Source organism: Globicephala melas, chromosome 9 (genome assembly GCF_963455315.2).
Source record: "Globicephala melas chromosome 9, mGloMel1.2, whole genome shotgun sequence".
NCBI lineage: Eukaryota > Metazoa > Chordata > Mammalia > Artiodactyla > Delphinidae > Globicephala > Globicephala melas.
The window spans coordinates 89,493,905-89,519,855 of NC_083322.1; the positions used below are offsets into that span (position 1 = coordinate 89,493,905).

At 40.6% G+C, this 25,951-nt stretch overlaps 1 protein-coding gene and 1 non-coding gene across 2 annotated transcripts in view; one reads left to right on the forward strand and one right to left on the reverse strand.

Moving 5' to 3' along the window:
- The first annotated feature begins 7,427 nt into the window (after positions 1-7,427).
- SLC26A4 (solute carrier family 26 member 4) overlaps positions 7,428-25,951 on the forward strand; it is a 51,850-nt gene continuing 33,326 nt past the window's right edge. Inside the window, exons 1-8 of the mRNA XM_060304814.1 lie at positions 7,428-7,572; positions 8,357-8,523; positions 10,038-10,177; positions 17,303-17,413; positions 19,095-19,279; positions 19,918-20,082; positions 25,455-25,607; positions 25,713-25,795. Of these exons, the coding sequence (XP_060160797.1) occupies positions 8,360-8,523; positions 10,038-10,177; positions 17,303-17,413; positions 19,095-19,279; positions 19,918-20,082; positions 25,455-25,607; positions 25,713-25,795 (1,001 nt within the window). The 5' untranslated portion in view covers positions 7,428-7,572; positions 8,357-8,359. The remainder of the gene's footprint in view (positions 7,573-8,356; positions 8,524-10,037; positions 10,178-17,302; positions 17,414-19,094; positions 19,280-19,917; positions 20,083-25,454; positions 25,608-25,712; positions 25,796-25,951) is intronic.
- On the reverse strand, positions 15,739-15,810 carry TRNAE-UUC (transfer RNA glutamic acid (anticodon UUC)). Its single transcript has one exon. It is a non-coding gene; the product is annotated as a tRNA-Glu (tRNA).

Here is a 25,951-nt window from a genome sequence, read left to right on the forward strand (position 1 = left end):
TTTCTCTCTGTTGATATTTAAGATTCATTTTTAAATGAAGAATTTGACAGTAGGTTCTAGGATTAATTGTGTTGCTACTAATTTGTAGTTCAATAGAGGTGGTATGAACAAATTTAAAAAACACATTCTTTTTTTGGCCACATGGCTTGTGGGATCTTAGTTCCCTGACCAGGGATCGAACCTGTGCCCCCTGCAGTGGAAGCATGGAGTCCTAACCACTGGACAACCAGGGAATTCCCCAAAAGCTTATTGTTTATAAAGCAAAGTAGCTGTCAGCCAGCCCTCGCAAAAGAAAAATAAATGGCCTCAGATGATATGCAGTTGTTTTCCACCAAAAGGATCTAGTGTGATTGCCTGGATCAATTTCTGCTCAGATCTACAGGAATTACCTTGACTACTTATACTGAGTATAAGGCACTACCAGTACCAAAAAAAGTAAAATTATTAATCACACATGCAATAATTAGAAACAAGAGGATACATTTTAAATAATAAGATTTTTTTCCTTTACTTGACATGTGTCATTAAAAAACATAGCTACCAAAAACATTTTATTCAGAGACTAGTTCTCCAAAGCATTCAAAGTATTTTAGATTTTTTTTTTCCTCTCCACCTGAGCTCAAGGATTATCTGCATTTTATAGAGGAAGAAAGTCTCCTCCCGCTCCTCCAGTGACCTCTCAGGGACTGTGTACTGGCCATGTTTTATCTGTCCATCCTCTCCCCTAAATGTCAGGTTGTAATTGCCACATGCTGCTGAGGTCTCTCAATCTGGTATCTCCAGATCTGCCTTATCTGGATTTCAACCACACTGCCTTCATTTCAGTTTTTGAAGCACATCAAACTCCTTCCTGACTCAGGGTTTTTGCATTTGCTGTTCCCTCTTCCAAAAGGCCAGTCTCCTTCTCACAGATTTCTCTTACAATGTCAGCTCCTTGGAAAGAGAGAGGTCTTCCCTGACCACCCTATTTAAAGCCTTCCTCCCTCTCTCCCTGCTGTTATTGCCCTCCCCCACCCCGGTAATTCTACCTGACATCATTCTGTTTCTCAGTTTATCATCACAGGATATTATCTGATTTATTTATTTGTGTATATCACTGCCCCCCACTAGACTATAAGTCCTTTTGTAACTGATCAGGACCCTTATGGGACCTTCCCAGAACAGACACTCCCCACGCACACCTATGTCCTCTGCCTGCCTTTTGTCTGTAGAAAAACTTTAATCAAAGAATAAATTTAATCAGAGAAGTGAGAAAATGCAGAAAGAAAGGAGAACAGTCATACAAGACAAAATAATAATAGGTTAGCCATTAAACAAAGTCAAGGACCTTTAGTTCCTCCTCAAGGACTATAGATAATATTCTGAGGCACGTCCTTTGAGCTGTTTCGCAGATACTGAAACCCCCATCAGGCAGAAGAAGTTAACTGTATGCTGCCCACAAGCACATAGACCTCAGACCCGTCGGAACCAGAAGGTTGATGATGTCGACTCACCACCAACCAATCAGAAGAATGTCCATAAGGTGATCACATACCCCACACCGCCCCTCCCTTACCCTCTTTCTAAAATGCTTTCTCTGAAATCCTTCGGGGAGTTCAGGCCTTTTTAGCTCTAGCTGCCTGGACTCCTTGCTTTGTGCCCTGCAATAAACACTGCACTTCCCTTCACCACAACCCGCATAAGAAGATTGGCTTTACTGTGAGCAGGTGAGCTGACCCAAGTTTGGTTCGATAACACTTAGATGGCAGGAACTTTGTCAGACTTGTTCAATGCTGTATCCCCAAGACTTAAGATGGTGTCTGACACAAGTAGGGGGCTCAATAAGTACTCACCGAATAAATAAATAAATATATTGATGTACATATGGATGAACGAATGGATGGAATACTTAAACATCCAACTCAGGGGACTTCCCTGGTGGTCCAGTGGCTAAAACTCTGTACTCCCAATGCAGTGGCCCCAGGTTTGATCCCTGGTCAGGGAACTAGATCCCGCATGAGGCAAAGATGATCGCACATGCTGCAACTAAGACCCGGCACAGCCAGATAAATAAATAAATGTTAAACAAAACAAAACAAAAACATCCAACTCAGGATAACATAGCACATCAGTGTTTACTTGAAACATCTCTCAAGTTTCCCTTTTCTCCCTCTATTGACAAACCGTGTTCATGGAATAGGTGTGCAAAGATAACTTTAAAAGTTAAATACATCAGATAAAGAAGCTGTTGTATATGTATATAAAATGGAATATTAGCCATAAAAGGAATAAAATAATGCCATTTGCAGCAACATGGATGGACCTAGAGATTATCATACTAAGTGAAGTAAGTCAGAGAAAGACAAATATCATATATCACTTATATGTGAAATCTAAAATATGATACAAATGAACTTATTTACAAAACAGAAATAGGCTCACAGACATAGAAGACAAACTTATGGTTACCAAGGAGGAAAAGGTAGGGAGAGGGATAAATTAGGAGTTTGGGATTAACATATACACAGCATTATATATAAAATAGATAACCAATAAGGGCCTACTATATAGCACAGGGAGCTATATTCAATATTTGGAACAACCTATATGGGAAAAGAATCTGAAAAAGTACATATATATATATATATATAACTGAATCACCTTGCTGTATACCTGAAACTAACACAGCATTGTAAATCAACTATACTTCAATTTTTTAAAAAAAGGGGAAAAAAAAGACCTTAAAAATTTTTTTAAAAGTTAAATACATTTAAGTAATAAGATAGTTGGGTGGGCCCTCAAATTACAATTTGCCTTAAAAAAGTGCCATTATTTCATTTATCTCATGAGAGAGAATTTTACTAAGACAATATCAAATTTGGATTTATATTAAAGAATGTGGTTTTTCCTCTACTATCTGAAACATTTACTGAATTATACTATATAAAAATGAATATTTATTGACACTGAAATTTGCCTGAAATTGGAATGGACTGCCACACATGTTTGGAAAGAATTCTTTTGTTTAGTGATTTTCTTAAAAAAGAATAAATTCTCATCTTTTAAAACAAGTTTCATTCCTCAAGAGGCAATGATTTCTCAAGATCCCATCATTAAATGATAAAGCAATCAATAATTAGACAAGTATTTCTCCAGTATCTATTACATTGTCATAATTTGCCAAGGTATTGTGTAGAGTTGCAAAACAAGACTAGCATTATACTCTTACTTGCTTGAAATATATACGTTTGTGTGCATAGAAAAAAAAAAAAAGAAGGAAATAAGCAAAAAGCTTAGCAGAGATTATGTGGGTGATAAGAAATGATTGCTATTTTCAATTTTAATATATTTTCCAACTTGTTCACTACAGACATATTTAATTTTTTAATACCATAAGAGACATATAACATATTATTTCTGTCTTTAAGGAGCAGATCTTATATCTGGAGAGGGGGGAAAAAGTAACATTCAGGAAATAAATGAAAAACAATAGAGTACAAAACTGTATGCTTACTGAAAATAAGACAAATCAGTTTTCAGAGGAGAGATCAGAAAAAGAGAAAGTTAAAGTTATCTTTTTATTTAAATATGGCAGAAACTTAGCATCTATTGTCTTGAGAAAATTAACAAACATAATAAAAATAAAGCTCACAGATCAGAGTTGAAATTCCCAGGGAAAATGACTTTCCCTGGCAATTGGTTTTTCACCAATGTCAATGTGAAAAGTAGACAGTGTTTCTTTTTGAAATGTTAACAGTGAGTCAAATGCTGCCTCCAAACAGAAGTGATTCAATTCAATTCTACATTTTTAAAAAAAAGCAAGAAATAAGGTACAAACATTACAGTTCAAAGGTAGAAAATGATAAAAATCGGAATCTAGGTTGCTTTTAAAAACAGACTTTTTGGGCATTATTTGCATATTTCTGTTATTTTGCAATTCTACTGATTAGAGAAATTTTTAAGTTGGAAAAAAAAAAAAAAGACGAAAAAGAAACTAAGTAAAATTTGCCCTCTAGACCAGAAGAAGGTAGCAAGACTGAATTCTCTCAATTTAAATAAACACAGGACTCAATTAAGTCATTCTTGTAACACACGAAATCACTCAAATATATAGCTACACTTATGATTTTATATATATTCAGATTTCATCAATTCTATTATACCATTAATTGTAAAACTCACAATTATTTTATGAACCACTAAGAAATAAAAAAAATGCTGCCAATTGAACTATAACACACCATCAATTATGAGTCCTGATAAAATGTGAAAAATCTGCATTTTAGAATCAGTGAAATATAATATACAACTTGTGACCATGTAGTGAATGTTTGCTGCACCCACAGGTATGAGACCAGGGTTCATGCTTCTTTGTTCATCACCATATCATGGCCAGCACTCATAAATTCTTAATAAGTCCTTGAATGAATGAATGAATGAATGAACAAATAAGTGAGTGTGCAGATCTAATAGTGGACTTTGTCTTACACTCCAAATGCCTAAAGGATATAAATAAGGAAATGCATTTTAATCAGCATTAACTGCTAAATAAGTGCTGGAAGGTAACAATAATATTGTCTGACATTTCTTTTTGAAGTGACACATCTATCTCTTTGGAAAGAAGTCCTGGAAATGATTAAATTCTGGTAAATAAGAACCACCCACCTCTATGTGAAACAGGTGAAGCTTGATTTCTAAAGTGAGTAATTTGAGGTGTTTAATATAACAAGTAAATTGGGTGGGGAGAGTCAGCTGTTATCACCTCCTACTCGTTTCTATTTTTAAAGGATGGCCAAATTCAGACTAGTGAGAAAAGCAGTTCTATACTTTTATAGAAACCTGTAAGGGAGATGCCATTCTGTCCATGCACCATTTATTTCTTCAGTAGAAAAAGCATTTAGGGCTTCCCTGGTGGTGCAGTGGTTGAGAGTCCGCCTGCCGATGCAGGGGACGCGGGTTCGTGCCCTGGTCCGCGAAGATCCCACATGCCGCGGAAAGGCTGGGCCCGTGAGCCATGGCCGCTGAGCCTGCGCGTCCGGAGCCTGTGCTCTGCAACAGGAGAGGCCACAACAGTGAGATGCCCGCGTACCGCAAAAAAAAAAAAAAGAAAAAGAAAATGCATTTAACAGAAAGAAAAAAAAAAGGCAATATATTCATCCAGGTACATGTAAGTCTTATTATAGTGCGATAATTGTTAAACCGAATCCTTATCTAGAACGATGCAGTTCAAAGAATTCTGTCTATTCTCCAGGGGAAGTTACACCATTGACTCCCAGTGTTATTTGATAGCTTCTTTTCTCCTCTGTCCTTCTGAGACCTCTAACCCACTCCCTGTTCCTTTGAATTGCTACCATCACCATATGATCACCAAGTAGTGACACAAAGTGGTCCACAGAGCTGACTGGACTAGACTAAAAATGTTCAAAATAGCAAGTGACAGGGAGCAGAAATGCCTATCAGAATGAGACACAGATTATATTTATATTTGCACAGAATGCCTCCAAATTAAATCAATAAAGAATTGTGAATCGTCTAGGTGAGTTACCGTGGAACTGAGTTATAGTGTGAAATCTTAGACAGCTATTTAAAAAGTTAAGAAAAATCCATATATATTCACCTGGAAAAATATTCCTAACATAGCCTTAACTGAAAAAAAAAAAGTTGTAGACCAATATGTAGCATAATTTTTAGTTTTTTTAAAAAAAATATGTTTGGGCTATAGCTATATCTTTTTAGAAAACATTATAGAAGGTAATAATGACTGGAGGGAGACATTGTGCTTGCCCTCAAGAAGGTTTTGTCTAGTGAGGGAGATAAGACCTGTATGTAAATCAAATTATGATACTAAGCTAGATAGTGAGAGGTGTCTTAAAGAGAGAGGCCCAGATAAGGTGCCAAGACAATCCAGAGAAGTAACTGGATTAATTCTGAGAGACTCAAGCACTGTTCATGCTTGAGACAGTGTTTTAACTGGACGTTGAAGGTGTGTGTGGGGGTGTGATAAGTGGGGACATTCAGAAGCTACTTTAAAAAACTTGCCTCTATTTCAGTGTACTGTATATATGGAGAGAGATGCATATATTTAGTACACATAACAACTTATTATTAAATGTACATTCGAATAACATACAGAAACTTAGAGGGACTGAAAACTTCATTGTAGTTTGTTTAGTAGCATCCCTGGCCTCTTTCCACTACATCTCAGTAGCATCCCCCCAGTATGATAACCAAAAATGTCTCTAGAACTACATATATATATATGTATTCTCCTCTGCAGATGGATAGAAATTCTAAAGTTCATGACCTGGATTTTTTTTTTTTTTTGGCTGCACAGCATGTGGGATCTTAATTCCCCAACCAGGGATCGAACCCGTGTCCCCTGCATTGAAAGCACAGTCTTAAGCAATGGACGGCGAGGGAAGTCCTTGGATTTCTTTTCAGGTCCTTTCTTCAAGGGTTCTTAACCTTAATAATGGTCAAGTAAGCTTTGGAAGATCTATTGAAAGCTGTTGACTCATTCATCCCTCAGAAAAACACACACATGTTCACCACACCATGTTGAATACAATTTCAGGGGATTTACACTAGGGTTCTCCTGTGAGGATTCTGTTTCCTGTTGCTTATAGAATGGTCATTGTCTGAATTTTCCAGCTGGGTAACTGAAGGCTGGTGTCCAGAAGGTCCATATTTTAGAGCCTCTTCTGCATTTACTGATAATCAGGAGAGAATTTTCCTGTTTACCAAACTCTCCTTCCCTTCATCTTAACCCGTATTAGTCAGTTTCAGCAAGATTCATCCCAGCAGAAGACAAAACACTGATTAAGTAGGATACATCAGGCTCCCCACTCACTCTCTTCTAGTCTTGATTCCTGTTTAGTCCAGTTTATTCCCTCCTTGACTGTTCAGATGAACGAGAAGAAACATCAAAAGAACCAGAGTCAGTCAGGTAAGAAAAGGGGCCACCTGGGCACTTGATTTTGATTGTGAAGTGAAATACACACAAACACAGAAAAGTTCGTATCTAACATTTATGAATAAATTATGAACTCTCTATAACCACCACACACTGGGTACTTCTAAAGAAAGACTTTCTAGAAATCCAAAGTCTTATTAAATGCAAAACTGGCCACTGCTCCTTTCCTCCTCTCCGTGAGAGCTGCGTGTCAGACCTTGGAGCTTCCGGATTCATACAACCTAGGGGTCAAGGTCAGCGTTCCCCGCAATAGCTGACCTCTTCTTCCACGCTGGGCTCTGCTCTCCGTAACAAATTTCCCAGAGGCTGTTTCGCCCCTGACCTCGTAACCCACGTTAGTAATTAGGGCGCGAGTGAGGATTCGGGTGGCCCCTGGGTGACAGCCAGTAAGATTCTTAGCCTTCCTGGTTCGGGAAAGGGAAAGAATTCGGGAGGGGTAGGATTTTTTTTTTTCCCGGTAGGATAGGTGGGGAAAAGACCGCTGCCTGTGTGTCCCTCTTTTGGACTAAGGTGTCTCTGTTGCTCCATAAATAAAACGTCTCACTGCCTTCTGCGAGCGCTATAAAGGCGGCGGAACGGCTGTCCCGGGGGCATTCCGGGCCGGACTTGAGCCGAAGCAGGTGAGATCGTCGCTGAAGATGCAGCGCACCCCACCCCACCCTGGCTTAACTCCCGGGGAGGCATCGCTGGTTGGGGATGGGACTAGTGGAGGGGGGTGGGGTGACACAGAGCCGCCGGGCAGGGGACAGTACAGCCTTCTTTCTGAGAAGCTGAGTGCGAGAAGGAAGCTAGGAAAACAGGCCGAGGGGTGAGACCTGCTCACCCGCCCAAAGTTCTGTCCCCGGAAGAGCGCGCCCGGCTGCTGGAATTTGCCTGCAGCGCGCGCGCAGCTTCGGGACCCGGGGAGCATGAACTGAGGGTCCCACGCCCGGCCCCGGGGGTTGTGCTTCTTTCCCAGGGCGCGCCTGGCGCTGCGCCCTGGGTCGGGTGCGGGGAGAGAGGGATGTTCACAGGGTCCCCCTTCCTGCCCCCTGCGCGCCGCGGGCCCCAGCCCGGGTTTGGGGAGATTTCAGGACGCGGACAGCGCCCTGGCTGCCCATCTGAGGGGACTGGGTCGGGCTCCCGCCGCCCCCCAGCGCCGGGCTCACTCTCTTATTAAAGTCCGGTTGCGCCAGGCGGCAGGTGCAGGCTCGGAACCCAGAGGTCCTCAGGGCCCCCTGCAGGCTGGAGGTGCGCGCCCGGGGGCTGCGGGCCCGGGCGCAGAGGGCGGCAGCGCGCGGACCAGGGTCTCGGGGATCGGCTCCAACAGGTGGGGCCGGCCGGGGGCGGCTAACGGGCGGTCTTCACCTCCTCTTCTCTTCCCTCGTTCCATCTCCTCCCTCCTCGTCGTCCTCCGCCTCGCAGGTCATGGCAGCGCCGGGCGGCAGGTTGGAGCCGCCGCCGCTCCCCGAGTACAGCTGCAGCTACGTGGTGTCGCGGCCGGTCTACAGCGAACTCGCCTTCCAGCAGCAGTACGAGCGGCGCCTGCAGGAGCGCAAGACGCTGCGGGAGAGCCTGGCCAAGGGCTGCAGGTAGCAGCCGTGGCGGGCGGGGCGCGGGGCTCAGTGAAGCCGGGAATCCGGGCGCGCCGACCCGCGGGCGTGCCCGGCGGCGGAGTGTGGGATGCTGCGCCGCCCTGCAGGGTCGACCCGGCTTCGGTCAGCTCACGGACTCTGGCCTTCCCGGTGGGAGAGTGGCTCTATCATTCTCGGTCCGAATCGACCCTAGTCTCGGAAACTCATCTTTGGAGAGGGTGTGTTCGGGGAGCCGCATCTCCTTTTCCTCTCTTGAGGGCACCTGGAGTGCGCCTTGGGGTACAGAGGGTCCCCACGGCCTTCTCGTGAAGGCTAGGCTGAGGAGAGTGGGAGAGCAAGGTGCTCGATTACAGAGAGGTGATGGGTAACCCGTCACCTGACCAAGAATCCTTGAAAGCCCCAAACTCATCTAGGACGGATGCCACTCAGAGACACGAAGTGAAGGCGAGAACACGGAGCGCGTTGTGCTCCAAGCTGTCCACTGTCAGGCAGTAGGGCCCCCCGAGAAGAACCTCCATCAATCTCTAAACCCAAACGGGACACCCGTAAGTAGATATCACAAACAAAAAGGGAACTATCAGCTGCTGCTAGATTTTCTTTCTGTTAAAAAACCTTTTATTATAAAACATTTCAAACACATTCAAAAGTAGGCATAGTAGTGTAATGAACCCCCCCCATGTTTTTACCCATCACCCAGCTTCAAATATGATCACCTCAAAGTTAATCTTGTTTCACCACATACTTGCCCCGCTCGACTTTTTTTTTTAACGTAAGTCCCATATGGTGTTTCTTTTTGTTTTTTATTTTGTCTGTATATATCTTTAGGGACTCAAAAAATACAACCACAATTCCATTATCACACACAAAAATTTTAAAATTCCTTAATATAAAAAATTAAGTCCAAAATTTCAAATTGTCTCATAAATATAATTTTTAAAATAATTTATTTGAATCAGGAGTCAAATAGTGTTCACCTACTTTTAATATGTTTCTTCTTTTACCTATAGGTTGTTGAATTTTAAAAACTAGATAGCAAGGTGCAGCAAGATATAGATTCATCATGTAAAGGGTTGTAAAAACTGGCTCCAAGCTCCTATTGCCAAAATATACAGAGTTTGTTTATGTTTCTTGAAAGAAAAAGAGAAGAAGAAGAAAGTGCCTGGGTTAGAAGTCCAAAAATTAATCTCCATTTAAAGACCCTACATTGATCAATCTGGGGCTGGACGAGAAAATGGGTTCTTGCTTAGGGATATTTTCTCAGAGGATTAAGAAGGTGGGAGAGGGGAGGGAACACTTAATCCTGTGTTTTCTAGTACAGTGCATTTAAAAGGGTAAATAGAGTTCTTGGCAAAGACATGGTAAGCACTTCACTGTTAGTATTTTCCATGCAATTCCTATCCTTTTTTCTAAATAGTTAGAAACATTAGCAGAGTTCAGTTCAAAACTTTGTGATTTGCAGTGGGCTGTGACGGAGATTGGATTGGAAGTCCAGTTTTCTTGCCTTTTGACAGTTGTTCAAGAAAGAGAACACTTGGTGTGCTGAAGACTCTCCTGCCCATCTTGGACTGGCTCCCCAAATACCGGATCAAGGAATGGCTGCTTAGTGATACCATTTCGGGATTTAGTACTGGGCTAGTGGGGACACTGCAAGGTAAGATGGTGGTGGACTAGCTCCCAAATTATGGAGAACTGCAGTCTCCAGCAGCCGTTCCTAACTCTCCCCTCGCTCTCATGGGTCTGCAACAAAGGCTTGCTCACCCTCCACAGCCTTCATCTTTCCTCCAGAGTCTGCCCCTTAGTGGTGAGATTCCCCTGTTTCTCCTCTTCCTTGGAGTTCTCTTCCGGGGAAGCCCTGCTGCTTCTTTAGCTGCATGGCTCCAACTAGAGCCCTATCACCTAAGCAGCAGCTTCCCAATTTTCCCTGATCAGAACTCACAGTAAGAAATCTGCATTACATCATGATCTATACACACATATCTCAAGTTTTGTGAAATAATATTTACCCTCACTACAGGTGATACACTCTGCTATTTTCTATTCTGTCCTATTCTATTCTGCTTATATTTTTTAAATGATGATTGTAGGCCGTTAAATTATTTTACATTGCATACATGGTCTTGACCTGCAGTTTGAAACTGACTTAAGGGAAAGGGAAGGACGTATTTTAGCCTGGACTACACGTAAGTGGCTTTTTCTCCCCTTACCTCCCCCTCCCCTTTTTAAATCCATCCCCGTATTTTAATCTTTTGGCAAAATGTCCCAACACAGGACATTTTTTAAACTGCCTTTATGCCACATTTCCATGAACATCTTGGAAATCTATTGCATGGCTGGTGCATAGCAGTATGGGCATTCTCCTTTGTCCTCCACCCCCATCGTCTTGCTTCTGCCCTTGCCTCAACTCTACAAAGCTTCTGGACCATGAAAACAGAAATCTCATTTATTTATTATCATTTTATGGAGTATCTAGTAGGTGCCAGGCACTAGGTATTCTGACATGAATAAGATGCACCACCTGCTTTCAAGGAGCTCATAGTCCAGTGAGGAGATAGATAACAGTTCAATGGAAGGACCAACTGTATAGCAGGGGTAACATTGCTTGGGAAGGGAGTGCACACAGGGGCACTCAACCCAGCCTTCGGAGACTGGGAATGGCTTCCTAGAGGAGGAGTCATCAGAGCTGTTTCCCTGAAGGGTAAGTCTCAGTTTGCCAAGTGATGGGAAGTAGGGTGGGGTAGAAATGTGTGTAGAGAGATGACTTGGAAATGGACTATTTCAGAAGTTAGTAATAGAGGTTGAGCAATGCCATGAGACAAAATTTGCCTATAGAGCTCTCAGCATTATTCAGATCAGGCCAGGGAGATTCCCACAGAGAAGCAAGATATTCTGTGGCCCCAGTGCAGAGCCACAGCCTGGCCAACCATGTTTTCAATCACAAAGGTGGGTGGGGCGGTGCGGTTCATACGTTAAATGATGCCAAGTGCCGTGTACACAGTGGACTTTAATAGCTGTGACATGGCAACGCCCTGTGGCTCCTGGGGGACAGGAACTGTCTAATTCATATTTGTTTAGCCAGTGCCTAGCATGAGACTGGCACAAAATAGGTGGCCCTGTAAACCTTTACTAAAGAGGACTGAATTGCATTCCTGATAATGAATCATCTTTATGTATGAAAAATGGTGTTTCAAGCTATATCCCCCAAGTGTTCATAGACAAGTATCTTATAAGAATTAACTTTAGTTTTAGTTTCGTTTATTAAGCATCCTGTCCAAGGTCATGGAGCTGGTAAGTTGTGGAGCTGGGATTTGAACCCAGAGTCTAATTCCTAGGATCTTAATTTATAAACGATGCAGTTCCTCACTTTATGACTGATACGCTTTCCAGAAACATTATCTCTATGAAGTTATCTTTGTAAGGTGAATTTCTGGGAGGTGAACGTGGTTCGTTCGTATGTTCATTCATCATTCATCATCATTCATTCATCGAATAACATATGTAGGCCAGCCATGGGGATTCAGTGGTTTACTGACAGGCATGGGTGGGTACTGACCTCACGGAGCTCATTTTAAGTGGGAGACAGAGGAATTAAATAAATAAGCAGATAAATAGAAAAATAATTACAGATTGTGGTATCTGTTATGGTGGATTAAATAGGCTTGAATAGGGATTAATTTGGGGATGGAGTGTTTATTTTAGTTAGAGTGGTCAAGGAAGGCTTCCTGAGGGCGTGAAATTTAATCAGGGTCAGGAGGATGGGAAGGAGACAGCCGTGTAAGGAGCAGAAAGAAGGGTTGTACCAGGCAAAGGTGCAAAGTCCCTGAGGTCAAAAAGAGCATAGTATTTTCAAGGGAGGAACGGGAAGAATTCCAGTGTGGGTGGAGGAGGGGGCGGGCTGGGGGGAGTGAACAGGAGGAGATAAGGTTAGACAGGGCCAGGACTAAGATGCGTAAATGAGTTACTCTCTGGGGGCCTTCTTCAATAATGCGCCCCAGGCACTTCGCTTGCTCGCTTGCCTCTCCCAAGTCCCAGCCCTGAGGATAGATGGTTCGGCTTGAAGCCAATCAAGCAGGAGATTAGAGAGAGCTGCAGAGATCTGAAATAAATATATACATTGCTTGGCTGCACCCGAGATTGAACCGGCGCCCCCTGCATTGGAAGTGAGAAGTCTTAACCACTGTACCACCAGGGAAGTCCCCTGAAATGTATTTTGGAGCAGGAATCACGGGTAATATACTGATGGATTGGGACTGGCTGAGGACCAGGACTGGGATGGAAAACCAAGCATTTCCTTTTGGACATGCCACATTTGAGACGCCAAATATGGAGTTGGAGATACTAGAAGTGGGAAGGTCATTGGAGAGGTCTGGGCTAGACATAAAAGTCCAGAAAGCATCACTTTAGAGGTGATATTTAAAGGAGTGGGAATGCCTGAAACTACCTAGGGAGAAAGGGCAGATGGGGAGGAGAATGGAGCTGGAGTACTTAAAGGTCGGGGAGTTGAGGAGGGGCCACAAAGAAACATGAGGAGGTTGGGCTCAGGAAGTTAGAGAAAAAGAACAGTCTGAGGAATGTGGGGTCAGAAGCCAAGAGAGGAGTTGTTTTCTTTTCTTTCTTTCTTTCCTTTTTTTTTAAGGATAGAGGGGTCTGTAGTATGGAATGCTCTTGGTGATGGAACACAGACAATACTTTTAAGAAGGTTTGCTGTGAAGCAGAGTAGAGAAATGGCTGTAAGCAGAGGCATAAAAGGCAAAGATAGAGTGATGGGAGGATATATTTTTCTTTTAATATAGGAGGTACTAGAACACAGATGTGACCCAGTGGACCATGAGATCTGCGGTCCATGAGGTAGAGGAGAAACAACTAAAAGTGACAAGAAGGAGCAAGTGTAGATTGGTTCAAGGATAGAAGTGGGAGGGCTGCTCCTTAAAGATAGGTGGGATATTTTCCCTCCATTTTCAAAGGAGAAAAGACAGACAAAACTGTGCAGATGCAGAGAGATTGGAAATTTTGGTAAAAAGCCAACAGGCATCTCATGGAGTCCATGTTTTGGTTGAAGTCTAGGATTCATCTCTAAACAGTGTCTGTATAGAGAAGGGGGATGGGAAGTTTGAGGGAAGTAGGGGAAGTCTGAGTAGCTATCTCGGGGTGAGGAAAAGCACACTTCCTGAGGAAATGAAATTGGATGGCCAGGCAGTGTGGAGTTCCCATCTGGGGCTTGTGATCATGAAATTTATGTGAAACTGGCCAGTCCAAATGTAGAGAACTTTAGTTCAGTTATCCAGCTGCTTGGATCCTGGCATGGAATAGGGTGATGCTTGGGTTTGGCCAGACTGGGGCTTTACCAGAGAAGACAGGGGAAGGAGAGAGAGAGTGAAGCCAGGAAGTTCAGAGTACTTGTGAAAATTCTATGGACAAGGAGGCAAGTGAATATGAGAGGCTGCCAAGGATAGTGGATCCGTTCATGGATTAGAAGCCTCCTGAGGACAAAGAAATGTTGCAGTAAGGATTTTGGAGTAGGTGAGCAGGGAGGCTAGGTGGCTGTAGGTGGAGAGCAGGAGGCTCAACGTTGAGGTGGCGCTGCAGTTTCTAGGGATGGCAAGGTCCACGCTATAACCAATATAACCACTGGCTGGGCAGCTGAGGGGTAGGGAAAAACTCATCGGAGTTACTGAGAAGCCAGAAATGCTAAGAATCATGAAATCTTTTTTACTTTTATTATTAACAAAAAGTTCCCACTAGGCAGCAAGAAATCAATGCAGCCCTTTTAGTGCTTTTTTTTTTTTTTTTTGCGGTACTCGGGCCTCTCACTGCTGCGGCCTCTCCCGTCGCAGAGCACAGGCTCCGGATGCGCAGGCCCAGCGGCCATGGCTCATGGGCCCAGCCTCTCCGCGGCACGTGGGATCCTCCCAGACCGGGGCACGAACCCGCGTCCCCTGCATCAGCAGGCGGATTCTCAACCACTGTGCCACCAGGGAAGCCCCCTAGTGCTATTTTTAATCGTACCTATGGGGAACCTGCTCTCTACTTTCTATGGATACTTTTGCCTTCTAGATGCTTCCGAATGTTTGCTAGCACCTTTATCAATATGTGCCACCATCCTACATAGGAGGGGGGGCCAACACAAGAGATTCCATAGTTTAAATCAATGGCTTAGATTTCTTTACAAATTACGTAATTTCAAAATTGTTGTACCAAATTCCCTTATAATATGCTTACAGTATATCTGAGTAGCAGTTGTCCTGAAATAGGATACTTTGTGAAAACTGAAAAAGCCCCCATTTTCCAGGCCTGTAAGGACTGCAGAGCCCAGTTTAGGCAAGTGGAAGTTTGAGAAAGACTTGAAAATAATACATAGACTTGAAAAAAATACAAATACTTGGAAAAAACACTCTCAACAACTGCGCCACCAGGGAAGCCCTCTTTTATTTTTTAATATTTAAAAAAAATTTTTTTTTTTTTTGCTTTTGTTTTTGCTCCTTCTTTTCTTGTCTTCCCTTTGTGGCCTCACCTTTCTACTCTATGCTCTTGGGATGACTGTTTATTGCAATTCCTTGTTGTAATTTATATATGAAAACATTTGCATCAGTAATACAGATTCTTCTAGAATGAAAACTCTCTAAGGGCAGAGACTTTGTTTTGTCCACTCCCATATTCCCCCAAACCTAGAACAGTGCCTGGCACATGGAGGGTACATAATCAATAGTTGCTGAATGAATGAATGTTTATTGTGGGAAACTAGAAAATACACATAAGGAACATGAAAAAAATACCTCTTCAACAAATGAGAAGTCTCCTTTGATCCTAACATATAGATAACCCACTAAACCCATATTTTAGTAAATATTCTACTAGACACATAAATGCACATCTACGTAAAGGTATAAAGAAATGTGTGAGAACGGTAAGCACTAAATTCAGGATAGTGGTTGATTCCTGAGGGTGGAGGGAGGAAAGACGATGTGAATGAGAAAGACTATATAGAGAGTTTCAACTGTACTGGCAATAATTTACTTCTTAAGCTAGAGGGTGGGTACATGGGTGTTTATTATATTATAGTCTTTGCATACCTGAATTCTGTTAAATCTTTTCATATTTTTAAATGCTTACAACAAACACGTTTACTTTAACAAAAGTGGAAGCATGCATACTGATCACTATTTTGTGGGTTTTTTTTTTTTTTTTTGGCCGCTCTGCTCACTTGTGGGATCTTAGTTCCCTGACCAGGGATTGAACCTGGGCCATGGCAGTGAAAGTGCCAAGTCCTAACCACTGGACCACCAGGGAATTCCCTGATCACTATTTTGAATCCTGCCTTTTCTCACTTATTTCTTATATGCACTTTATTGTACTAGAGATAGGTAAATTATTAGTAGTAAATTATTTCTATGCAGCACATCAACTTCATTTCATAGAATTACAGTATAATTTAGTTAACCACTTCCCTGTTTTGAAACATTCATTCAATAAATAATTTGGGGCACTCAGAGGCTAAGATATTTAGGTTGTTGCCACTTTTTTTTTTTTTTACTGTTATAAATGTAATCCTTTATTAATGACCCAAAGGTCAAAGGGCTTGGTTTTCTCTCACTGTGAGTGAGTAAATTGTAGGGAGGTAATAGAGAGTAAGATGTGCTGACTACCTAAGAAGCATTTAATCAAAAAAAACCCACAGGAGAAGGAAAGGGCTATGGACTGAATGTTTGTGTTCCTCCAAAATTCTTATCTTGAAGCCTTAATCCCCATTGTGATAATATTTGGAGGTGGGAGCCTTTGGGAAGTAATCAGGTAGAGTCCCCTTATAAAAAGAGGAAGAGGCCAGAGCTCACTCTCTCTGTGCCATGTGAGGATACAACAAGAAGGCAGCCATCTGCAAACCAGAAAGAGGGCCCTCACCAGACACTGAAACTGCTGGTACTTTGATCCTGAAGCTCTCAGTCTTCAGAACCGTGAGAAATAGATGTTTGTTGTTTAAGGCAAAAAACAAACAAAAAGCCAACACATTATTGTCTTCCACTGCCATGTACACAGAAAGGTTGAGATTTCTCCATACAGTGTGACATTCATGGACCCAGAAGCCACTTGGGATAGCCTAGCGAAGGTATTGATCTCCTAGTGGAGAGCCTATGCTATGTACAAAGGTCAGATTTTTTCTTTGTTTGGATCTAACTTCTGTTCCCCCACAAGAAAGGAGAAAGGGCAGGCAACAATGACTGTGTTCCTCACAGCACTGAAACACTGAATTCAGACAAACCCAGCCTGAGCCTTTGAACTGAATTGATCAAGTTTTTTTTTTTTTTTTTTTTTTGTGGTACATGGGCCTCTCACTGTTGTGGGCTCTCCCGTTGCGGAGCACAGGCTCCGGATGCGCAGGCTCAGCGGCCATGGCTCACTGGCCCAGCCGCTCCGCGGCATGTGGGATCTTCCCGGACCGGGGCATGAACCCGTGTCCCCTGTATCAGCAGGCGGACTCTCAACCACTGCGCCACCAGGGAAGCCCTTGATCAAGTTTTTAATCAACAACTGACTTGACTTTCTTTTTCCACTCACCTGATGATTGAGCTACTAATCAGTTGAGTCAGCTCCTTTGAGCAGGTGATACGTGAGCTGCAATCGTTATCCCAGCTGATTTGAATCATGTTCTGCATCCTAGCGTAGTAAGGAAATCACTCAGAATGAGCTGTAAGTTGAAGAGATCTATGAAAAGGCCTTTCTCTGTACCGTAGACATAAAGCATAACTTTTGTTTCTGAATTTGATCATTTTGGATGTACTTTCAGGCATGGCGTATGCTCTACTAGCTGCTGTTCCTGTTGGATATGGTCTCTACTCTGCTTTTTTTCCTATCCTGACATACTTTATCTTCGGAACATCAAGACACATCTCAGTTGGTAATTATAAGCATATACAATTCTATTTGTTCACATTTAACGTGTTTGGGCTATATTATGTGTGTTCTGCTTCCATATCTTTGTTAATGTTTTCTAGGGAGATAGGGCATCAGTGCTTTACCCGCTTTTCCTATTCAATGATGCAATGGTTCTTAAGTGTAAAGTGTAAGCTTTACACTTAATCCCCTTTTTTTTAATGAAGAGGAGAAAATTGAAAGATTATTAAAAAATTGTAGTCTACCTTCAAATCTTAGCATGTTTTGCTTTTCAAAAATGTAATACATTTGACTCTATATTTAGAAAGTGTTCTAAAATTAAAAATGACAAGGGAAAAAAAATCTTCAAGAGGTCTTCAAACCTGCTGTTTTACTAGATTAACTTAACTTTTACTAAATTATGTTCATCAAATACATATTCATTGTCTTATTAAAGAGCATACTTATTTTAAGTCACTAATATTGGAAGACTGGCAAAATCGTGCCACAACAATTTAGAAACTGAGCTTGGCTGTCCTTCTTGGTATGGCCCAAAATAGATTTATTTCCTGAACTTCCTAAAATTTGAATTTTCTTCTGCTAAAATGTTCTAGTAAATGAGTGTTTTAATGCTATTTTGCAACGTTGACATTTACACTTGAGATAACTTTTCGCCTACATCCATCTGCTGGCTAGACATGTGTACCTGGGCAATCCTTTTGAAACAAATGCAGCCATCTACTACTATATCCCCAGCCCATATCCTTATCCTTCGTTGTATTTCCCCCAGTGTCTGGCATATTGCCTTGTCTATAAAAGGAGATCAGAATGAGGTTATTGACTAAAATAACTTTCTCACCTGGGAGAGTAGATCAGTATCAAATGCATGGCGAGGTGAGGAACACAGAAGCTGATTTGTTTCTCTTTGGTGTTCTATACATTTAGACACTCCGGGTTACTGGATTTTGGTACTGAGCCCTCCCAGCTGTTAAAGCCTTCCATGATCAAAGGATAGGATCATCATCATCATGGATAAAAACATCAGTAGTGAATGGAGCAGCTGCTGAAAGAAAAGTACTTTTGAAACGTAGAATCTTACAGACTGGCATTTGATATGAAAAAATTTGTCTTGGAAAGAGAAAAAGAGAAACTCTATACTCCCTTTGCTATTTCTTTAACCTAATTTTGATCAGGTGATATTGATCAAGGTCCTTATCTCCACAGAGATCAGGACGTTGGATGCTCTAGGAAATGAACTTACCTGTAATAAAAATAAGATGGAACAAGTAATGGCTCAGCCAGTATGCCATTTCTGCCAGGAAACCTTTCTTGACAACTCCTCCCTCCACCCCCCATGTCCCACCCATATACGTGAAGATCACACACAGATAGGTTAGACACCCTTCCTGTGTGCTTACAAAGCAGTCTGAAAGCTGTATTACAATGACCCACCTACATGTCTCTCTTGCTCATTTCTGGGTCATGAATGCATTGAAGCATCTACTTTTTAGCTTTTTTTTGTGAACAAACAGTATTTTCCCAATCACAGCTAATTACTTCACACATCTTTCTAATCCTATGTAGACATGTTGAGCCTAAACATTTGCAATTAATAATAATAATTTTTTAAAGTTTTTTTATGGAGGTATAGTTGATTTACAAGTGATTAATAATTATTAGTTGATAAGAGACTTTTTTTCCCCCAGGACCTTTCCCAGTGGTCAGTTTAATGGTGGGATCTGTTGTTCTGAGCATGGCCCCCGACGAACACTTTCTCATGTCCAGCAGTAATGGAACTACACTGAATACCACCATGATAGACTCTGCAGCTAGAGACGCAGCAAGAGTATTGATTGCGAGCACCCTTACTCTTTTGGTTGGAATCATACAGGTAATGGGCTTACAAGGAATATACAGATTGGCATGATTTGTATTTGAAAGAATTAACTGTAGAGCATGTGGACTTAAAGATTCATTTAAAAGCAAAACAAATCAATTTACCGACCCCTCAAAGTTATTTTTTAAGTTATATTGTTTTAGGTCAGATGCTAAAATAGTCAGCAAGCCCCCACTTATTAAGGCTCACTTAATCATCAAAGTCAGAGACAGAAAAAAGAAAAAAAAAAGGCAGAAGAACATGTGTGATTCAAATGAGACTAAGAGAAGGGAAATGTGCCAGAACCCATAAAGAGAAAAAAAATGTTCCGTTGAGCAGAGCCATGGAAACTGCAAGTCACAGAAATAAGCTACATGAATTTTTCTTTTCTTATTACATATCTAGAAATACTTAATGTTCGTACTACACATGGTTTTCAAATTTTAGAGTGGTGGAGGAGAGAGGGCATTAAGAAATTCAGATTTCTTTCCTACAAGTATTTTTGTGTTATCGGCAGGCTACCAGAGTTTTTTTTTTTTTTTTTTTTCTACCAGAGTTTTAATTGGTGTTAAGTTTAATTCATTAATAGTTCAAAAGGGTTGATCCTTCTCCCAGGCAAACATTTAATTTTTCCTTCCTTCTTCTTGTTCTAGTTGATATTTGGAGGTTTGCAGATTGGATTCATTGTGAGGTACCTGGCAGATCCTTTGGTTGGTGGATTCACAACAGCTGCTGCCTTCCAAGTGTTGGTCTCACAGCTAAAGATTGTCCTCAATGTTTCAACCAAAAACTATAATGGAATTCTCTCCATTATCTATGTAAGTGCTGCTTCTTAATCCAGGGATGGCTCACTTTTCCTCTTGAACTTGAGTCTGGAGAGTGTACGTTCCTCCATGCCATACTTTGGGAGTCACTGAACATATTCTTCTCTGAAAGAAGCAGTAGAATCAGGGGTAACATTGAAAAAGGCAGATTTTGTAAAACATTGTTCTCAGTTGATCAAAATAGTTTCAGAAGTATCATTGCTCTTAAAAATATTAACGAAAACAAAGTGCCACAGTGAAGACTGGCCTGGGAGGCAGCAGACTTGAACCCCATTCTCAATTTTGCCTCTGCTAAGCTAAGTGACCTTGGACACATGGTGTAGGACAGTGGCTGAAAGCTCAGTTTGGATGAACGGGATTCATATCCTGACCCTATTGTTTATTATTTGCACTATTACATGAGCAAATCACCATGCCTCAGCTTCCTTCTCCATAAAATGGAGTTGGTAGTAATATCTACCAATTAAGTTAAATAAGGATATATGAGAAGCACTTGGCCTAGGGGCTGGCAATAACAAGTTCTCAAAAAAAAAAGTGTTATTTTGAAATTATTATTTCACATCTCAAGGCTTCTTTTCTGTTTTATTTATAAAGTGAAATGATTGGAGATGTACCTCTAAAGCCCTTTTTAACTGTGAGAGTCCATAAAATGCATAATGTAAATGTCTCAGCAATTACAGACGAAGAGGAACATTAGATTCAGAGATGATTCAACATGCAAAAGAGATGCAAAAGAAGGATGTAGATCACACTAATTAGATTTGAAAAAGTTCTTGGATCTAAATGTATGTTCTATATAAAGCATGTTATCAACGCTTGAAAAATGGTGGTAATAGTAACATGATGTCACCCTAGCTTGGGGAGAATGATACAAGGCAAATACAATGTGCCAGCGTTAAGAATGAGTTTGAGTCCTTTAATGACCCATGTATTAGCTTCTAAAATGATGTAAGGCCATGCATACATATCTAAAAATTAGTGAGGTGGACAGGAATTTGCTCAGGTTCACAGCAGTGCCATAATCCCACATTACTCTGTCCATTCAACAGACATACCGAGTGCCTATTCCAGGCCAGATACTGTGCTAGGCAGTGGGACTAGGTAGAGGAGCCAGTTTAACATAGTGATTAAGATCATAGACTTTGGGCTTCCCTGGTGGCGCAATGGTTGAGAGTCCGCCTGCCGATGCAGGGGACATGGGTTCGTGCCCCGGTCCGGGAAGATCCCACATGCCGCGGAGCGGCTGGGCCCGTGAGCCATGGCCGCTGAGCCTGCGCGTCCGGAGCCTGTGCTCCACAACGGGCGAGGCCACAACAGTGAGAGGCCCGCGTACCGCAAAAAAAAAAAAAAAAAAAAAATCATAGACTTTGAACTTCAATAGACTTGAGTTGAAGTCTTGGTTCCACCACCTATGACACATGTGATTCTGGTCATGTCATATTTAACTTTTCTAAGCCTCAGTGTTCTCAGCTGTAAAATGGGAGTAATGAGAGTAGCTGCTTGTTAGCATTCTGAGGATTAAAAATGAAAATTTGTGTAAAGCACTTAGTACAATACCAGGCTCATAGTAACAATCCAGTTCATTATTGTTATTTTCATTATCATGACGATCAGACCTCATGGAACTTACTGTTCACTTCCCAAGGACCCAGCGTATTAGCAGATGTTTTTTCATTCATCATTATTTCTGTCACTGTTGATTTTTTTCCTACTAAGACCTTGGTTTGCTTTGAGACCTTCTGACTACCTTTTTCTGAGAGGCTGTCTCACTTTTGCAGTCCCTACACACCATTTTTTTTTTTGCTTTCCTACTTTCTCTATCAACTGTTCATTCATTTATTCCTTCATTGTCATTCATTCATCTTTTCAATAAGTATTTATTGAAACCTGCCATGTGCCAGGCACTGTTCACTCCCTGTACAAACCCACTTACTCCTGAATCCACCAAGACACTCCGACTGAGTGTGCTCGCCTCCTCGTGTGAACATCGCTAGGCCTGCATCCTCACAGATCACAGGAGGCCTAGGCCGTTGGGTGACCTGGGTCCTTGGCCACTGCTGGACTTCCACACACAGGGGACAGAAATAGTCCTTCTGGTCTCCTAGGACTATGTTTAAGATGAAGCTTGCTACAAATAACCCCACTTTCAACAGAGACCAAAGTAACCAGGAAACACTAGAACAAGGTCAAAAATAGTTTTTAAACTATTATGTGACTTATGTCCTGTTGAACATTATTCTTGAAGCCTCAGGTTAGAATGTGTTACAGAATTCTGCAAGCAATTCCTCCCAGGCCAGCCAAGTTGGATAAAGATACTTCAATCATTCTTGTGTGAGGATGAATATAAGCTTGCTCCTCTGGAAAAAAAAAAAAAAGAATCAGCAGGTCTGGAAATAATTGCATAAGGGTTGAATGAGCCACTCAGTACCTGAACAGAGAATTCTGCTTATGATATTACCAGTTGCGATTATTCGTGAAAGAATCCTTCAACACATGCAGGGCAGCTGTGGATTCCTCCAGGAAAGACTGTAAGATTGTTGTAAGATGCTGTCCCTGGAATGTAGTTAACATCCCTTTTGTTATAAGCTTGTGCTCTGGATCGCCTGCCTGCTCCTTCCTCCAAAAAAAAAAGGAAATAATGAATACAAGTAATGGGAGGAGGAAATATTGGGAAAGAAAAGAAAAATAGAAACTTGTTTACAAATGCCAGAGATGCTGGGTACAAGAGACAGAAAGGAAAATTGTCAGAATTCAGAACTAGTAATAGTCAAGCTACCAGGTAACTACTCAATCATGTAAGTAAATCACACAGTCCATTTCCAAGTGGTTATGTCTTCCTACCGTTCACTCTGAATCGTTTGTCTCAATAGACAAGGGAAGCCTTTCTGCTTGCTGACTAAATTGACGTTACCTCCCCATTTCTTCCCCTAATGAGGAGGAAAACCACATGGAAAAGTTCTGCCCAGATGGTGGGAGTTTTGAGAGCTACCACTAAGCTCGATCAGATTCATTACTTCGAATCTATTTCAGTATGTAAAAATGAAGCCATTATAAAAGGAAAGTAACATTTTAAGGGTTGATCTTATATATGCAACAGAAGTTCTGGTAGGAGGAGATGCCTGACAGCAAGGGCTGATTATGAGGGATTTGTTATATTCATAGAGATAAGATGAATTAAAATAAATTTGGCACCAAAAGTTAACCAGTGAATTTCCTCATATGTAATATCAGGTATAATTTTTAACTTAAGGCTTCATATACCCAGAAGGAAGAAATTCTGTAAATGAAATGGTTCTAAAATTCTCCAAGCATGGTAGGAAATATAGTAAAATATTACCCATTCTGAAAAGTTTCATTATCTTGATTTGAACTGGTCAGAATACTAGGCTGAAATATGGAATCATAAGTATATCCATATTTTAAACACATTTGAGTAAGTATTTTAATAGTAAACTAAATTAGAATTACTTTACAGTGCTTTCATAAAGTCTCATTTCTATATCTTTGAGTACAATCTGACTACTTCAGTTTCTATGGGTGAATTTTATTTCCACATAGATTAAGCTTTCTATTGTAGAACTTTTCATAAGAAATTCCGAATAAAATCAACTATACTCCAGTATAAAATAAAAATTAAAAAAAAGATTCTGAATAACTACTCAGTATAGGTAATTAATATATTCATATGCCTTGTTTGATGCAATTGTGTTAATATAAACTGATTTTGGTTTTTGCAACTCATATTACATTTTTAATACACCACAGGTGCTTTTTCTTCGAAGGTCTAAGTGACTCTCATAGATTACATGACAATCCTGTAGTGATCACTTTTGTAAGGTGAAAGTTTTTAGCATCAGGATAGGTATTCTGATTGTTCTTAAGTTTGAATATTTCCGTCTTGCATTGAGAGTAAACCTTTATTGTATAGACAATTAATTGAGGTATTATATCTAGCTCATGAATTAATCAGGGTCATCATCAGAAAATTGATTATGTAAAGGGCCAGACAGCAATAACTTCAAGACTCTGAGTTGTTTGTATAGGGCTCTTTACTGCTATGGTAAATGCCTTAAATTCTTGAGTTGTTGTGTCCGCTTGTGGTAGTAGTTTTTTTGTTTGTTTTTTTTTTGTTTTCCTTTTTCACCCTGCTATCACTTGCATCATCTTGTTACTATCAATGTATCTGCCTCTAGCAATTTCTACTGACTCTGGAAAGCAGACAAAGTAAGTGTGCTAGTATTGTGTTTAAAGCAAGGGCAAAAATAGTCAGTGAAAGTCCAAGAGGCTTCCTACAAGTCAGATTCTCGAACTCTTGTTCAAGCACTTGGTGGCATGTATTTTGCTTGCACAGTAGCTTCTCCTCTCATTCCCTTACTCCTGAATGTTTTCCAAAGCGGTGGAGGTTGCTGGCAAGATGACTCGTACATTACTCAGTGAGCACTATACATAACTGTTACCAGATTGTTGTTATAATTATTTTAAGTAATATTTTATCTTCATATAAAAATATATCTATAAAAGAACTCATTCAAAGAAAGGTAACCTTCACTGGGAGATTAGTCGTCTCGAAGAATCGAGGAATACCTTCTAAAGTCATGCCTTCTACAGGACTGAAGTTCCTGTAACAAAGATATTAGTGTTCTCCTCCGGGATTCTTCCTTGCTAATCTCCCTTGATTCCCAGAAACCTCCTATTTACAAAACAAAACAAGTTTTTCTTGAGCTGTCTTGTCTGTCCACTTGGAAAGAGTTAGTTTTATTTAAGTCACCTTAGTTCAAGTTTGAACTAAGTACCAAATTAATTTCCAAAAATTTATACTTGACCTATATATCAATTCAATAGCTTTTCTTTGCCATAAAGAATGGATCAGTCTGTATGTATCTACATATGAAGAATTTTAGGGATTTTTATTCTCATCTGTATCATTCAGGTTTAGTGAAGAGCTTTACCTAAAATATTGGTTAACTGGGACTTTTGGTTTATCAGTTTTTAATCTCAATAATACATATGAACATGGTGAAAATTAGGTCACTTAATAGCACCTGTAAAACCACTTAAGGTATAAACTTTTAAAGCTTTTCTGCAAGCAAAAGACAGGATATAATGATATACTCTCTTTTAAAAGATCTCATTCTTATTGTAAAAAATACAGATAAGCAAAAATAAGAAAGCAGAAATCACCCATACTTTTACCACTTCAAGTTAACCATCATTAATAACTTGGTATATATATTGCAAAGATTGGATGTCAGTGGTCTGTATATTAACCAACACATTTTTATAATTTTACATGAAATTCTTAAGTGCTCTTTGATGATGATATGATTTTTCATATGGGAACTATATAAAAACATTTTTTTTTACAGACTCTAATTGAGATTTTTCAAAATATTGGTAACACTAATCTTGCTGATTTCATTGCTGGATTACTCACCATTATCATCTGTATGGCAGTTAAGGAATTAAATGATCGATTTAAACACAAAATCCCAGTCCCTATTCCTATAGAAGTGATTGTGGTAAGTAGAATGTGTAATTAGAAAATTCAGCATTAATTAGTTTGATAAGAAAGGAATTGTTAAAACAAATGGACTTTTTTTTTAACCTCTTTTGTTTTATTTCAGACAATAATAGCTACTGCCATTTCATATGGAGTTGACCTGGAAAAAAACTATAACGCTGGCATTGTTAAGTCCATCCCAAGTGGGTGAGTATGGAGTTCCTCTTAGGCAATACTAATATATTGTCAGTACTTTCTGTTTAAATGAAACTTAAGCTTCATTTCATTGGTCTTATTTGTGTGTGATCTTAAAGAAATACCCATTTGTGCAAACTATCAGATAAACAGTATGTGTGTAGATAA